At 36.3% G+C, this 17,885-nt stretch overlaps 1 protein-coding gene across 2 annotated transcripts in view; it reads right to left on the bottom strand.

The window, feature by feature from the left end:
• Positions 1-1,511: 1,511 nt before the first annotated feature.
• The window catches only part of kcnh8 (potassium voltage-gated channel, subfamily H (eag-related), member 8), a 262,905-nt gene continuing 246,531 nt past the window's right edge, over positions 1,512-17,885 (bottom strand). For both annotated transcript variants that reach the window (XM_039737375.1, XM_039737374.1), the window contains one exon: positions 1,512-3,265. In XM_039737375.1, the coding sequence (XP_039593309.1) occupies positions 2,573-3,265 (693 nt within the window). In that variant the 3' untranslated portion in view covers positions 1,512-2,572. The remainder of the gene's footprint in view (positions 3,266-17,885) is intronic.

Below are 17,885 nucleotides of genomic sequence, written 5' to 3' on the forward strand. Positions count from 1 at the left end.
TAACTAATCAAAGAAAATACAATAAAATCAGCAAACCAACTGGACATTCTATGAACAGTTTGAGTTTTTACAGGAAATAGTGTCACCATCAAATTATCATATACCTGTACAGTATGCTTGATTAGAAAAAAAAACAGTATTGATAATTAGAAGCAGTTGCTTTAGTCCCAGATACCCCAGCTGCAGTGTATTGTGCAAAGCCAATGACCTAAAATATCAAATACATTGGATAATACTGATATACAGTATTTACTGATTATGCAAAATGTATTGTTATAATTTTGAGCCTTAGTTTATGTAATACCCTGATATCAATCCATCCATTAGCCAACCCACTATATCCCAACTACAGGGTCACGGGTGTCTGCTGGAGCCAATCCCAGCCAACACAGGGCGCACAACAGGAAACAAGCCCTGGGCAGGGCGCTAGTGATGGGAAGTTCGGATCATTTTACCAACTCAGACCTTTGAGTCTCGTTCAGCCAAATGAACAAATCATTTTTCGAGTCATTTCGTTCAATTCTCTTTCCGGCTCAGACTGCATAGGTTAAGCTTATGGGGCTGTCACGTGATGAATGAACGACTCAAACCCGAAGACTCGAAAGATGAACTAATCAATTCTGTTTTCGGCTCAGACTGAGTTGGTTAAGCTTATGGGGCTGTCACGTGAATGAACGAATGACTCGAAAAACCCGAAGACTCGAATCAGGTGAATCAATTCCAATACAGAAACTATAGGAAGTTGCGCAAATGCGCATGCGCGACTGAACGAATCACTCCCACGAGACGACTCATTCTTCCCGAGTCACATTAAAGATTCGTTCAAAATGAATGAATCGTTCAAGAACGACCCATCACTACAGGGCACTATCCCACCGCAGGGCACACACACACACACATTCACACACTAGGGACAATTTAGTATTGCCAATGCGCCTAACCTGCATGTCTTTGGACTGTGGAGGAAACCCACGCAGGCACAGGGAGAACATGCAAACTCCACGCAGGAAGGACCCGGGAAGCGAACCAGGCAGGGCCGGATTTTCCTATAGGCTAACTAGGCTTCAGCCTAGGGCCTCAAGATCAAGAGGGGCCTACATTCAAATTGTTAGCAATTTGAACAAACTTAAAAATGGGAGGTGAAAGGGCCTCATAAGTGGAATAGCCTAGGGCCTCTTTTCATCTAAATCCGGCCCTGGAACCAGGGTCTCCTAACTGCGGGGCAGCAGCGCCACTCACTGCGCCACCGTGCCGCACTAATAACCTGATATGTATTTTATTATTCTACAATTACATTGCAAAAAATGTATGAAAGTTTTGCCATGTTAAACAATTGCATTATACATCATACCAGATGCTGCAGCATATACATCATTATATGACATTCAGAAATATAAAGCATCTTAAATCCCCACAGTACATTATTATTGTATAAAAAACCATAGCTTTTACAGGAAAATATACTGGTTTAATGAAAATTTAATATTGAAAATAACTTTTTGTTGCTTAAAATAGGGTTTGTGCATTGGTTAGAGTGTAACATATAAATAAAGACAATTTATGCCATCATCTGTTAGCATTTTATTCCATTATTGGGGGAATCAGATTCATTTGTAAATTAATCAATACATTTAATATTGGATATAGTACTGTAATTGTGTGGAAGGTAAAAAATAAAATTTCTTTTTCTGTTTAACAGGATTTTGCTTTTCAAAACCTACCAGATGTAAAATGGTAAGAAGTACATTCATTGCAGTCATTCCATTTTATACTTTAAACTTTTTCATAGAATAGTGCCTTATGATTTATTTTAATATTTGATCAATATAGATCTTACACATGCAGAATTCTTAGATTTAAATGACAACTTCTAACAGTCTTAGGTAATAATATATATTGAGATGCTTCAAAATGGCAAGCATTTTCTAAAAAGAGTCATACCTTATAAATATTTTCAATAATTTAAATACAGTTTCCATACCAAGTTTACAAAAATAGCAATTTTCTTTAATAAATAAATGAAGAGTTTGATTTACATGAGAGCAACATGCAATGTCTAATACTTGCCTACTGGGTCTACCTGGTTGATTGTCTAGAAGGTGGCATGCAGTGCTAATTGTCCCCTTGCTGCAGTAGAACTGACAAACAGGTCAGCAGGAGCTCTGATAACCTGCAGCAAACAGAGCTACAGATATTCTTGGGGAACAATCTAAAAAGAGCAGATAATAATAACCTTCAGCAAAAATAGTGAACTTGTGTTACCTTGTCTAAGACAGCCTGCTGCTCTGAACCACATGGCCTTTAAACAGCTATAGAAATGGTGTCCACCAGACCAATATTGCTACAATCTGTGCTGAAAATGTCTATAAAACTTAAAGCTACAGTAAGGTTCTTTTAACATGCTTTTAAAACCAGCATTCTGACTTTTTATCAGTTTTGATCGATTGCCTGAAAGTGACGTTTCCCGCTGTTTCAACTGTTACGTATTAGAGAAAGGCTTTAGAATAAAGCAGTCATGCAGTAAGTCGGGCAGCTGCAGGGCATGCGTCAAGTGTCATTTATCATTCTCTCATTATACATTTATGGCTTTGTCGTCCTGGAAATCTACTGAAGTTGTCACAATTTCTAATGGCAAACTTATTGGGTGTTGTAGAGACATTGCCACTTCAGGATCCCAAGAATTAGACGAATTTTCAAGACTTGAGCAGCTTTTTGTACTTGGATTAGGTCCTGTATAGTTGTCCAGACTATTAGGATGCAACCGTGATGATATTTCAGGGGAAGAGCACACTGATGGTGAAAGAGTGGTAGGGAAAGATTGACAAGGTGCCAATGTGGAGTCAGATTTTGGAGAATAGCATTTTGAAAAATGTAAATGATCCCCTTGAGTTCCTACTGGAAAGTGACAAGGAAGGCAATCAGGCAATGATGATAAATAATAAAGGTCATTATCCATTGGTCTGTGAACACTTCTTCCAACCCTCATTGGACTACTCATACTATTTGATGGATCTGCTTCCATTCCTGCTGGCACAGCATGTCCTTGAGAAAACATTTCTGTGGTAGGTGCGCTTTTTAACACTTGAGAATGCATACAAGGACGTGGTGGAGTCCAGTTAATCCTTGCTTGCAGACCTTCCAATGATGGACCATGAGCGTGGCATAATATAGGTGCTTTTTGCACTGATAATAGTTCTTCAAGAAGAAACATCATATTTCTCATTCCTGTGGTTAATTGTGCTACTTCTTGGCTCAGTGTACTGACCTAAAAAAATCAAACCAAGAAAATGAAATTAATTATTTATTGCACATCATATTGCTTCATATGCATAATATTATTTGAAAAATTGATAGTTAGCTTAAGGAGTATCTTGTTATATTATCTGGTTAAATTTATTATATAAATGTATTATATATAATTTAAAACCATAATCTGTAACATTTTTTGAAGTTACTAAAACAATATCATCCAAAAATAAAAAAATGAAAAGACTATGTAATAACCAGCAATATATTGTTGGTAACACAATATAACACTGCAGTGACTATTAACAGTGAGACACAAAATGGCCAACAGATGCCATTTTCATTGTAACAATGTAAGGCTAAAATAATAATGTGACTTCTCATAGCCTTCTGTTTCGTGTCACAAGGCACACCTCTAAAACAACTAATAAAAAAAACCTTTATTGTTCCTTCCTCCTTTACTCTTCACACTCCAATTCTGCATCTTCTCCCACTACTCTCTCAAATAATATAAGATATTATTATGCCTTGTGCCTGATGCTTGCTAGGATGGCGTCATGGAGCTATGGGTAATTTAAAAGCTGGGACAAGTGGTGTTGCCAAAGGCTCAATGTTGACAGGAAGATAGGCCAAAGAAATGTAAGTGGGGGTGCAGCTTATATTGGTCAAAGGAGCAAACAGGAGGTACAAAAAGTGTATAGAGTTTGGGATATACAGTGATCCCTCGCTATATCGCGCTTCGACTTTCGCAGCTTCACTCCATCGTGGATTTTAAATGTAAGCATATCTAAATATATATCACGGATTTTTCGCTGGTTTGCGGATTTCTGCGGACAGTGGGTCTTATAATTTATGGTACATGCTTCCTCAGTTGGTTTGCCCAGTTGATTTCATACAAGGGACGCTATTGGCGGATGGCTGAGAAGCTACCCAATCAGAGCACGTATTACATATTAAATAAAACTCCTCAATGATATACGATATGCTTCCCGTGCGGTGCTTCGCATACTTAAAAGTTCTAACAGCACCTATTGATTTTTGATTGTTTGCTTTTCTCTGTCTCTCTCACTCTTTCTGACATTCTCTGCTCCTGACAGAGGGGGTGTGAGCAGAGGGGCTGTTTGCACAGAGGCTGTTTGCCTAGAGGATACGGACGCTCCTCTCAAAAATGCTGAAAGACTACCTTCACATTGCTCCCTTCCTTGTGGCCGCTTTTTCGCGGTGCTTTGCATACTTAAAAGCCCAACAGTACATATTGATTTTTGATTGTTTGCTTTTCTATCTCTCTGTCTGACATTTTTTGCTCCTGATGCGCACTCCTTTGAAGAGGAAGATATGTTTGCATTCTTTTAATTGTGAGAAAGAACTTGTCATGGAACACAGTTTAAACTTTTGACTAAAGGGTGTTATTTCGTGTCTAGAGGGCTCTAATAATGTTAAAAAAGTACTTAGAAGGTCGTAAACAGGTTTTCTATGTTCTAACTGCGAAAATATTAGATTTATAAATAAAGAATCCTACTTTGCGGAAATTCATTTATCTCGGTAGAGTCTGGAATGGATTAACCACGATAAACTAGAGTTTACTGTACATTGTTTAAAAATCAGCAGGGCTGAAAGATCATGAGCCCTACAGAAAGTATTAGCACTGTAGGGATGGATATGCTTGTGTCCTCCATAGGATTGAAATGGTTGTATGTTCTGTGTTTGCAAGTGTAGTGGTGGGAGTGAGGATGTTATTTTATTACTAATATTTAGACTCAATCAAGAAAGTTAGTTATAATACATGCTACTTTTGTGTATTTTATGTTATTATTTATGCCGCATGATTGACAGGACACGTGACCGCAATTCCTCCTGTTGATGACATCACTAGCTGCCCTGGTTGTTGTGTCTGAAAACCGACAAGTTTTTTAAAGGGCAAACCAGGAGAGAGGTGAAAAACAGAAAAGGGTTAAAACCAAGAGATCGATAAGTGCCAAAACAATGAAGCCAAGTAGGTCAAGTACTAGGTTAATTTATAGGTTTTCTGATTCTCCTTTTGACATTGATATTAGTTTTTGCTAAGGTGCTTTGTTTGCTCAATTCATTTTTGGTCTTCTGGTTTTGATATTTTGCCTGACACTGACTATGATTCTGGTTAACATTAGCATCTCTTGGTCCTTTCAGTCGCTCTCAATAATCATGAAGTCCCTGTCTCTCATCAACATTGAGGAGTGTTTGCTGATTATTATCACTCCTGTGTGATATTCAGAACCTGTACCTACAGAAGAAGAGTTTTGTTTGCCTACTTGACATTCTTTAGAGCTTGTTTAAAGTGGGTACAGGGTGAGATGTTTCTTCTTCTTTGTGCATACGTTCATGACCTGAATATCAAAGCACAGTGCAGGCTGGGAGGGTATCCAATTAGGGAAAGTGAATAATTCATCTGTTCTGTTTGAGTATGATGATTTCCTCTTTGCTTTTATTAGATTGTAATACTTCTGATTTAGGACTGCCTGCTGCCACCTAACAGCTTGTAGGGACACTAATCTCCTGCGATTCCTGGACAACATGGTCCAATGCCTTTTTCTAAGGAACTAACTCATTGTCACACACGTGTGCATGGGAAGCAGCTGAAGGGCTTAGGAAATACTGTTTATACATCTGCCCAGGGGGCGGGGTGCACTGACGCTCTTTCTGAGTTCTCTGCAGGTCTTACCGGGAAATCCCACCAGGAGCCGCCATTTCCAGGAAGGACACATCACTTCCGGTTCCGGCCCCAAGAATGAGGTCACTTCCGGTTCCGGCCCCAAGGATGATGTCACTTCCAGTTCCGGCCCAGAGGACGACATCATTTCCGCCCTCTGTGCTATAAAGCTCACTGCCTTTGCTTAGGCAGGCAGTTCTGTTTTGGACTCTGTTGTGTAAACAACTGTGTAACAATGCCTCAAAGACTTTTGCAGCCGGGAAACCGTAATAAACGGGTGGCTGCCCCAAACCTTTCCACGTCTCTGGTCTCCACTTATTACATCATCAAAAAAAGTAATTTGTTCAAACAATTTCTACAATTGCCTTCAAAAATCACTACACAATTTCACTTAGCACTGATCTGATTTTTTGCTCCTACTTCTTTTTATGTATTCACTAGTAACCAAGTTCATCATTATGCCAATCACAAATGTACAGTATATATTTCCACAGTCAGACTCAAATGGACAAGGATCTGACATAAGACTGGAAAGACTCCAGTTCCATGGGGACTCTGATTATTATTCAGAGCTTTCTGAACAAATAGGCAGATATACTCCCAGGGGACTGTGAAGAAAACATTCATAAATAATATATTAATAGACATTAACCCAAGATCTGTTTTGTGTGGTAGAATATTTATGATAAAAAAGTTAGAAAAGTTGTATCGTCTGGCAGCATCACTTTTCTTTGGATCAGAGAAAAAACACAATCTGTTAACATGGTTTTTTGAAAGGCATATGTGAATCTTCTCTTCCTAGACCATCTTAGTTGGCGGCTTTATAAAGATATTATGTGAAGAACAGATTGCACATACTAAATTATTAAAGAAATCTAGAAAAGGATAATAAAATAAGTATAGGGCAAATGCAAAGTATATACAAAAAAGAAAATTGAGGTAAAAAGCAGTCAAAATATAGAGAATTTAGATCAATTGCCACAATTGTAATTTTTTACAGCAGGTGTTTATATAAACTGCTCTTTGCTGTTAATTACCTGTTTGCATTTCTGAGTGTGAGATTTAATTATTTTTATGTTGACAGTTTAAAAAGGTTAATACAATGCTACAATATAACCATAGAAACAGTAGAAAATACTTAGTGTCTTAGATTTGTGTTACACTTGTATTCAGCTATTCACTAGCAAGAACATGTCTCGAGTACTGCCATCAGTTCTTATTAGAAGAAAGACAGAGTTGTGTTAAAATTCTTACACAAGGTACATTTTCAGAAAATCACTTTATTAATTGTTAAGGAAATTAGGCTTTACAGAAACCTAATTAACATCTGAAATACTCTTTCAGAAAAAGTACATTCAGCAGACATGGCTGACATAAATGATGAATAAAAGATAATGAATTCAAGAAAAAAAGCAAAAAAAAAAAAAAAAAACAGGAAATACATTTTTGTACTGAGTACATTGTCAGGTCCTAAAACAAACTGCCTGGCCCTGTTGTTCAACTTAATTTTGTGTCAGCATTTCAGAAATGGCAGTGACAAGTGCTATAGAAAAGAACAAAGATCATATAGTTTTTTAGTATTTAATACTGTGCACATCAATTACACATTAAAAATGTGTTTTTAACAAGAAATAATTAAGATTAATTAATAGGTGTTTTGTTAATTAAAAAGCTCAGAAATAAAAATATGGAGAAGAGAAATTGCCTGAGTTAAGGCCTACACAAATGAAATTGTTTTTCAAACACTGATTTGTTATATTGTTTTGCTGCGGTTTCACTTTACTGTGTATTTATCTAGTATAGTGATGAATGAATTATATAATGTCATTTAAGGAATTAATTTGTGACTTAAAAAAAGAATACGTTGTTTGGAAATAAGTAAGTGTAACTCCCGAAATTTTTAGCAATGTGATCACTGATAAGAGGAAGAGTTGACCAGAGTCGGTGTGAAACAATGTAGATATGTCAGAGGCACTGTTTTAGTTTGTATCAGATCCAAATATCAAAGACTGGGATATGACACCATCATTCCAAGAAGAAAGCCAGGAACCTGGAAGGGACAAGTAAAAGTATGACTCTTAAGAGAAGCAAGTATGAGAAGGCAGTTTATGACCTAATTACCAGTATATCCTTTCTTTTTTGTTTGTCTGAAATTAGAAAGGATGCTTTATGTAGGAAAAAGCAGTGGAACAGAGGACTGGGTCGTGCCTGAGGTGTGTCAGGGGTTACAAAGCCACAACAAAATGAAGGTTTGTATGTTGCAGATTCTATTTCTCCACTTTCCATCCAGAGGACATGCTGGAAAAAAGACAACACCAGACCAAAGACCAATTTTAATTCAATATTAAGACAGAATGCTGGAAAAAAGACAACGCCAGACCAAAGACCAATTTTAATTCAATATTAAGACGGAACGCACCTGGTATTCTAAGCATATTGGATTCCTAACATGAACCTCATTTTATATTTTGTGACATTCTTGGTACTCTGCTATTTGTGGCATATTATATATATTACATGAATAAATGTATAACTTTTGCTGTTCTGCCTGTTCTGGTACTTCACCTAATTGTGTGGGGTTACAGTTATAAAAGAAAGGGGGTAAGTATCGAACTACATTAGCAGTCAATCCTGACAGTGTGGTAAAAGTACAGGATTTGCAGCATTCTGTTATAATCTACTTAAAAATGTTGCCTTGAATCCAATTATGAGCAGCTGAAAATTTTGTGCAAGATAAAACTCTATAATTTCCATTAAATTCACTTTTGTTGCAAATACTGGGATATAGGATGGTGTAAAGCTAAGTGATGACACACCTGCAATTACAAACCTGGACAGGAAAGTTTAACATGTTCTGGCATTCATGGCAGATTAATTCCTAAAGGAAGGCTTACACAAAGTAATTGTTACAAGGATAATATTAACATAAAATAATAAAAGGGGGACAATAGATAATAGGCTAATAGTCTCCCAAATTGACTGTTGGCAACAAGGGCACACCATTCATATGTATTGTGCCCTACTTCTTACACAAGTTGGGCATCAACGGAATTAGATGGCCTATATAAAACAGAATACAAGAGCATTTCTGATCTTAGAAAATCTTAGGGATTTAACCTGGAAGTGGTCCTCAAAGGAAGCTCCAACCAGTAATGGTTTCAGAAAAGCTTTGTCAGAAGAGCAGGTTGTGGCAAGAGCTCAGCTGACAGAAGACAGAGACGCTGTGCAGTTGGAAAAGAAAGGAAACAGTGATAGGAAGGGCAGAGTACCATGGTGTTTCTTTGCTGGAAAAGCACAAACCATTCCATCATGTTTCAACCAAGGTGTGCTCCTTGGCCCAATTTTATGTTTCCTTTTTTGTGTCAGTTTGCATGTTCGAAAGTATTATTTTTCATATGTGTTTTGTAATTATGAAAATGTTAATATTTTGTTTCATTATTTACTATCTATGCATGAGGTGTTCTAGTATTTTCCTTGTGTTTTGTGGGTGGGATTTCAAGAGGCAAGGCTACTCTGATGCCATAGCTGAAAGAAAACCCTCAGTCTATATATTGTGAGGCTTAGGATTGGGTCATTCAGTGGTTTAGAAAGAGTGCATCAACTGGCACTTTTTATGGTCTTGAAATTTTGCTTCTGTTTGTGACTTTTGAATATTGAATTTTGCCTTGAGCTTTGGTCCCTGTGGATTGAAGAACTTTTACATGTTTTAGCCGTTTTTTGAATCCTTTTAAACAGTTCCTATCTGCTGAAGGGTATTTTTATACATTTTGAACATGTTAACTTAATCCTGAACTTCTGAAACAAAATATCCTTTTTGAATTTGGGCAGGCTGAAACTTTCCATTAAGGTTTGGGGTCAGGCTACCTGGGATGAGGCCTATTCCTAGGCAGGATATGGAACGCCCTATCCTAGTTTGTGGGTCTTTTTAGAGGCCTCACACCATTTTTTCAATTTTCAGTGCACTGAATCACAACACCCTACATTTAGTTAAGGACCCATTCTTTTATTCAGGCTCACTCAAAAGGTCTAGTGAGATACTACATTGTCTTTGCTGAATTAGAAGGGACAAGCCCAGAGAATGTTAATTTTTAACAATAAGCTATTGGACAAAAAACAGTAAATCCATGTTTGTTTGTTTTCAGGAAACTGTTCAGCAAACTTACCTTACTATGATCATTGGAATTTTTCCGTATTAGGTCTGTTGAACACTTTAATTTAATCAAGATTTTCTTAGTGCTTACAACTGATTAGTCATATATAGCCAAGGTCAAAACATGGTAAAACAAGAGATTACTCATCACGTTAAAGGGTAAGTGCTGTATTCAAAGTCAAAATAAGTTCATTTAAAGGATTAGCACATGTTTTGGGCATGCACCAAAATAGTATAATTCTGGACAAAAATTTTTTAATCCCTATAAGACAGCCTTTGTGTCACAATCATTGCTAACCCATAAACAGCTGTGTGTGGTGTACTGCCAGAAGGACTTAAACTGGAGAAGGTCAATTAATTGTAACGACTTATACCACACTATTAGCACATAGACTTTTCTTGCTTAACTGGAAGAATCCCACCCCACCTGTTATAAATCAGTGGGTAACTGATGTTCCTATACTGTTTGAAATTGGAAAAAATAAAATTCTCACGTAGATCTGTTCAAAACTTTTTTTTAAATATAGCAAGATATAATTTTAGAATAAGCATTTATATCAGGGAAAAGGACATTTCCCCTTCTTTGTTGTTTTTAAAGATTTGCTCTTGTTGTTGGCTCTTCTCTCATTCTCTCGGGTGGGGGTTGAATTCTGGTTCTTTAAGTTAGACTTGATTGTATGAAATGTTATTTTCTTCAAACAAAATCAATAATAACAAAAAAGAAAGGCCACATATTATTTGTGTTTTGTAAATTCAATCATTTGTTGAGCCTGTACATTTGGCACACATAATATGAATTTAATATTTGGTCATTTCATGATGTGTTTAATTTTATCATGATGACAGAGATGTCATTTTGTCTTCACTTTGAAAATCCTTTTTCACTTATTGTGATGACATTTTGTAAACATGTGAACAACCATAGGCATATTGTTTACTTTTCACCTGTGAGTTGCAACTGCACAATGTCATCACATGACATCTATAAAAGATAGCAGCATGGCAATCACTGTATCGTAGCTTTACATAAAATTTGAAATCAACTCCTTTGAATGTTCTTGTATTTCTTTATGGTTAGTGATTTCTGTCATTAGGTGGATTTTGGCTCAGTCTCTCTTTCCTTGTTAATGAATTAGCTATTTTCCTACAGCTTCATTCACTAGTCATTGTTGACCCCCTTGTGACCTACCTGCTGAAACTTTGACTATGAGTTTGACTTTTCCCAAAACAATCTGTTTCTTGGCTTTTTCTAATTCTGTACATTATAACTTGGTAACTAGTGTGGCATTGCTCTACTCTACTCTGATAGAAAAAATCCTTTGCTACATACTCCAGAATTATTCACTCCCAATTGCTGTCAAAGGCCTTTGACTCCATCAGTTGTGAAGGTCTCTGGAAAATTCTATTTAAGCTTGGACTCCTACAAAATTTGTAACTATCTTGAGTCAGATGCTGTGATACATAACTGCAAATGTCCTCTAAAAAGGGAAGAAACAAATTCCTTCATCATTCAAATGTAATTATAATGCTGATTAATTTTAAATCGAACTTCACATTATTTGATCGTGACCAGTGTGGTCCGGATAAAATATAGGTTTGACAGAACCTCTTTAAACTACACCACCACAAGATGAAGCAACTATGATGATAGTCATTGACCATCAATATGGCAGATACTGTAACTGTTGTTTTTTAACGATACCTCAAAAAAACACCACAGTTCTCTGAACCTCTCTAAACGTCCTTTTCTCATTCATTCATGTTCATCCAAATGCCCTTGACAGGTATCATTCTGGGTTTGAGTGAGTACTGACGAATGAGTCAAGTTTATGGATGGATGCAAGGAAGGAAGGAAGGAGGGACGTATGAATGTACAGGCCTAGGAAAGGTTCAGCCACACAGTAGTGGGCTGCCAGAGCTCTACTATTTCATGCTCATTGTAATATTTACAAAAGAATAACATTATTTACAACTCCTTTTTTTTCTATTCTATTTTTCTATTTTTGTATTTGTTTGTAATTATGCAATTACTGATCTTTTAATGTTTTTGTGTAACTGTCATTGGCTTTACTTATTAGTCGTATCACAAAAGTATTGTAATAATATAGCAGTTGCTTCACAACTTTTATTCATTCTAGAAACATTTTTTAATAATCATACATAGGGATTTTTCCAATTTTCCAGGATTCTATATACCATTTGTGACCTTTGTACTATGTCCTTAGTTTTGTAGGCATATTTAACCTTCAAATTATTCTTCAGAAATGCAGCAGATGCAATGCCTTTTATTTAAAATGTGCTCCTGTTATGTTTCTATAGAAACCATATAAATGTCTAGTGAGAAAGAAATTTAAATATTTTCATCACAAAAAGAATGTGAAACATATTCACATTCAGAACAGGTAATAAAACCACATCTTGTATTTCATAGGGTACTGTAATTTATAGTCTAATATTTGCAGAAAGGTTTCTATATAAAGTTTTCATGAGACTGTAATTCTTAAACCTTATTTTATAGTGTGACACATTACAACTGTATTTACTACTTTATAATAAAAATGTAACAGTATTTAAAGAAAACACCTAAAATACCTTTTGTAATTCAATTACCATTCAAATGTGTTTTTGTTAGTATAAAAAATGTGAATTATGGAAAAAGTGACCTTTTAAAAATAGGGCCTTATAGATCTCAACACAGCTTAGGTTTAGTAATCTGTCTCTAAAGTATAACAGATTTAAATTAAAGCCCATGTCGTTTTCATGTTTTAACAGAGAAACTATTTAACTTTCTGTCAGTTTCTTTTACTTTCTAATATTCTTTTTAATCAAATTGTTAATGATGATAATAGATATAATTACATGCACAGCGGGCTTACATCTAGAAGTGTACTTTATAAAAATGATTTTAATTGAATTGAGTATAAGTGGTGTTTTATACTGTTTTTGCAAACTTAACATACTATTAATTAACATACTGCTGAAAGTGGAAAAAAACAGTATAAGACCTCATTTTTTATTATACATTAAAAACAATAAATGCCACACTTCATATTTCGATTCAAAACTGTTGGAAATGTTTTCTTCAAATCTGTGAAAGCAAACAAAATATAAAAATAATTTTATTTATTTGATTTATATGACATAAAAATTGAAGGGGTGAATAAAAATATCTGCAGTAACTGATGAGAAATAGTCAGTATACATATAATAGAGCAATTGAAGGAAGTTGTTGAGTTTCAGCAAAACCTGAAGTGCATGGCAAGAAATTGTAAACCAGCAAGACTGTTGATGTAAGGATTCACGTCTGCCCCTGAAAAAATTACTACATAAAATATAATTATTTGCTGCGGTGGGCTGGCGCCCTGACTGGGGTTTGTTTCCTGCCTTGCACCCGGTGTTGGCTGAGATTGGCTCCAGCAGACCCCCGTGACTCTGTCTTTCTCATGAGTGGGGGTTGATTTGAATTTAGTTTTGTTAAGCTTGACTTGATTGTATAGATTGTTATATGCTTTTGATAAATTCAAAAAAATATTAAAATAATAATAATTAAATTAATAAATTATTAAAAAAAAACATTTTGAACAGATACTCTAGTTTGATTTTTCCCATTTACAAATGGTGCGGAACTTCAGTTACCCACTGACATATAAAAGGTGGGCTGGGATTCTCCCTGTTTAGCAAGATAAGTCTACCTGTGTTGTAAAGGCAATTACAATCAATCAATTTGTCCTTCTCCACTTTAAGCCTATTTGGGAGAATACAAAACGCAACTGTTAATAGGTTAGGAGTGATTGTGACAGCAATACTATCTGAAAGGCATTCAAAGATTTGTGTGCAAAATTCTTTTAATTCAGTGCACTCTCAAAACACAATGGACCTTGCCCTGGATACATTTTGGACAATTTTAAACAAGATAAATGTGATCGATGAAAGATTTTAAGTTGAATGATTGAATGCTTTGCGCATATGTAGCTAGAGTGTGAAAGATCCCATTCCCACTGTACCCTAGGATCTTTGAAAGGAAGAGACTTTGAGATGTGTTTATATATTGTTGAAATGCTGTCTGAGTGTACAAGACTGATCAGTATTTATTCTGGAATAGAAATGGGTGGGAGGTGTGGAAAACTGGGACACTAACCCTTTTAATAAATTCAGGCTATCCAGAAGTTCAGCATTTAACTGCATTGTCAAAGACAGGTGTGATTAAAGAGAATGATCCACAGAAAATGTCTGAAAATTGCTATCAGATGCCATCAGATTATAAAGGTATGCTCAGACAGCAGTTGAATTTCACTGAAACAGAGCATGCATTTCAAATACATAGTGTATGTTGGCCTTAAATCTATATTAAAACATTAGAACACTCTAGACGAAAACAGGCCATTCAGCCCAACAAAGCTTGCCAGTCCTATCCACTTATTTCTTCCAAGGAAACATCAAGTCGAGTTTTGAAATCCCCAACATCTTACTGTCTACCACACTACTTGGTAGCTTATTCCAAGTGTCTATCGTTCTTTGTGTAAAGAAAAACTTCCTAATGTTTGTGCGAAATTTACCCTTAACAAGTTTCCAACTGTGTCCCCGTGTTCTTGATGAACTCATTTTAAAATACAAGTCTCGATCCACTGTACTAAGTCCCTTCATAATTTTAAACACTTCAATCATGTCACCTCTTAATCTTCTTTTGCTTAAACTGTAAAGGCTCAGCTCTTTTAATCTTTCCTCATAATTCAACCCCTGTAGCCCTGAAATCCGCCTAGTCACTCTTTTCTGGACCTTTTCTAGTGCTGCTATGTCCTTTTTGTAGCCTGGAGACCAAAACTGCACACAGGACTCCAGATGAGGCCTCACCAGTGCATTATAAAGGTTGAGCATAACTTCCTGTGACTTGTACTCCACACATCGTGCTATATCACTTAACATTCTGTTAGCCTTTTTAATGGCTTCTGTCGGGAAGTCGATAGCTTAGAGTCCACTATGACTCCTAAATCCTTCTCATAAGGTGTACTCTCGATTTTTCGACCGCCCATTGTGTATTCATACCTAATATTTTTACTTCCTATGTGTAATACTTTACATTTACTGACATTAAATTTCATCTGCCACAAATCTGCCCAAGCCTGTATGCTATCCAAGTCCTTCTGTAATAATATAACGGATTCCAAATTATCTGCTAATCCACCTATCTTGGTATCATCTGCAAACTTAACTAGCTTGTTACTTATATTCCTGTCTAAATCATTTATATATATTAAAAATAGCAGCAGCCCTAGCACTGACCCCTGTGGAACACCACTCTTAACATCAGCCAGTTCTGATGAGGTTCCTTACACCATCACCCTCTGCTTCCTGTGTCTGAGCCAATTCTGTACCCATCTTAAAACATCACCCTGAACTCCCACTTCTTTTAATTTGATGTCCATCCTCTCATGTGACACCTTATCAAATGCTTTCTGAAAGTCCAGATAAATAATATCATAAGCTCCATTTTGATCGTATCCTTTTGTTGCCTCCTTATAGAATTCCAGCATGTTAGTAAAACACAAACTCCCTCTTCTGAACACATGCCGGCTGTTCAGAATAACTCCTATCCTTGCCATGTGTTGCTCAATCTTATACTTAATAATTCCTTCCACTAATTTTCATGTGATGCATGTTAAGTTTACCGGCCTATAGTTGCTGGGATCTGCCCTGTCACCCTTTTTATATAATGGGATGATATTTGCCATTTTCCAGTCCTTCGGAATCTCTCCAGTGTGCAGTGACTTCCTAAAAATGTGTCAAGGGTTTATATATGTTCTCACTAGCCTCCTTAAGAACACGAGGATAAATATTATCTGGGCCTGGTGATTAGTTTGATTTCATCTTATTTAATCTGAGCAGCACTTCTCCCTCTACAATTTCCAAATCCCTCAGTACCTCCTTAGTAGTCGTGTTTACCTCTGGGAGGTTATCCACTTGCTCACTTGTAAACACCTGAGACAAATGTAAGTTTAGGGCATCCGCTATTTCACTGTCTGTATCTTTTAATTCCCTTTTACTGTTCCTGATGCACTTGACCTCCTCCTTAACTGTTCTTTTACTACTAAAATACTGAAAGAATCTCTTGGGGTCTTCTTTCGCCTTATCTGCTATATTCCTCTCCAACTGTCTTTTAGCCTCTCTGATATCCTTCTTAATGGTTGCTCTCATGTTCTCATACGCTCTACGATTCACTTTGCAGTCATTAGTTTTATATGCCTTATAAAGAAGTTTTTTCCTTTGCAACTTCTTTTTTAAATCTTTATTAATCCACCATGGAGTTTTTTTAGTTTCCTATTAATTCCAAATTTAGTTATGTATCTGTCCTGCATTGCATGTAAAACATTTTTAAACCTGTTCCACTGCTCCTCGACTGTCTCCACACTTAAAAGCTTATCCCAGTCTATCCTACTTAGACTTTGTCGCATCTGCTCAAAATTAGCCCTACCAAAGTTCAATTTAACAATTTTAGTTTTTCCATCTGCACCCTTACAAAATACTGAGAATTGTACTACATTATGGTCACTTGACTCTAGTGGTTCAATCACCTCTACACCCTCAACTCTATCCTGATTATTACAAAATGCTAAATCCAGACAGGTTTCACCCCGTGTTGGTGATTTAACATACTGTGTTAAAAAACATGTTTATACTGTATATATAAAAGTCAATGTATGTGTGTATGTATGTATGTATGTATGTTCCAGCATCACTTCTGAACAGCTGGAGCGATTTTCATGAAATTTGGTACATATGTTTCTCATTGGTCAACTAAAAATACTATAGGGTGAAATCAGCCCTAATCCACCCCTTTCTTGGTAGGATAGGGGGTGATCTTGAGGTCTTGTATGCATGTTATCATCCAGTTGACACTTAGAATGACCACCAGAGGGCGAACTGGAGGTGACTACCAGCATTCTGTATGTTTGAGCCCACCGCGCTCCTGTTGCTTTTGAAATTAAATAGAGTTGGCCGGTTCCAAGCATCATCTGGACGATAACACACATACAAGACATAAGTGCAGTTTGTAACTTTACAGTATGTTATCTAGATGATACATCCACACAAATCCATTTCAGCTAGTTGGATTTCTTTTTCCCTGTTTTAGATTTTTTTTTTTTAGTTCATGAGATTTTAATATTTTTGAAGCTGAATTGTACATATTTATTTTCATGTACAGTATGTTCTTTAATTTTATTTATATGTTTGAGAAAGATATACATTTGTTTTGTTTAATTTGTAAACGTCTCAGACTGCCACTTCAGAAGTCTTTTTGAGTGGTTAATGGTTCACTAGGGGACCCTGCCTGGTTACTAAAGACTGCCTCCACGCTCACTAATAAATTCCAGCATAGCAACAGAAACCCTTCATTTAAGATTACAGGTTTGACTAGTAAACAAGTGAGGTTTAATCACTTTGGCTCTGACACTTTGGTTAAACACACAGCTCTTTTGTATCAACTCTGGCCTACAATTTTGGCTCTGGTTCTTTAGGAGATGACTCCATACAATCCTTAATTGACTAGGATCATTGTTTAGCCCTCTGAGTTTTATGAAAAGATCACAGCCTTTGAATAAACTTTTTTGTTTCAGTTTTTATCTTGAAAGACACCTGAGCTGTTGCTAATAACATCTTTTACTTTTTGCCAGCAGACTTTTCTGAGTTGTCAGTGGGTAGTAAGAGACCAGCGGTAAGTGTCTTTGCCAGAAACCACCAAAACTGCTTTGAGTTTTCATGATTGTATTCTTTGCGTCAGTATTTATAAATATGTGTTTCATGTAG

The sequence above is a fragment of the Polypterus senegalus genome, chromosome 15 (genome assembly GCF_016835505.1).
Source record: "Polypterus senegalus isolate Bchr_013 chromosome 15, ASM1683550v1, whole genome shotgun sequence".
Taxonomy (NCBI): Eukaryota; Metazoa; Chordata; class Cladistia; order Polypteriformes; family Polypteridae; genus Polypterus; species Polypterus senegalus.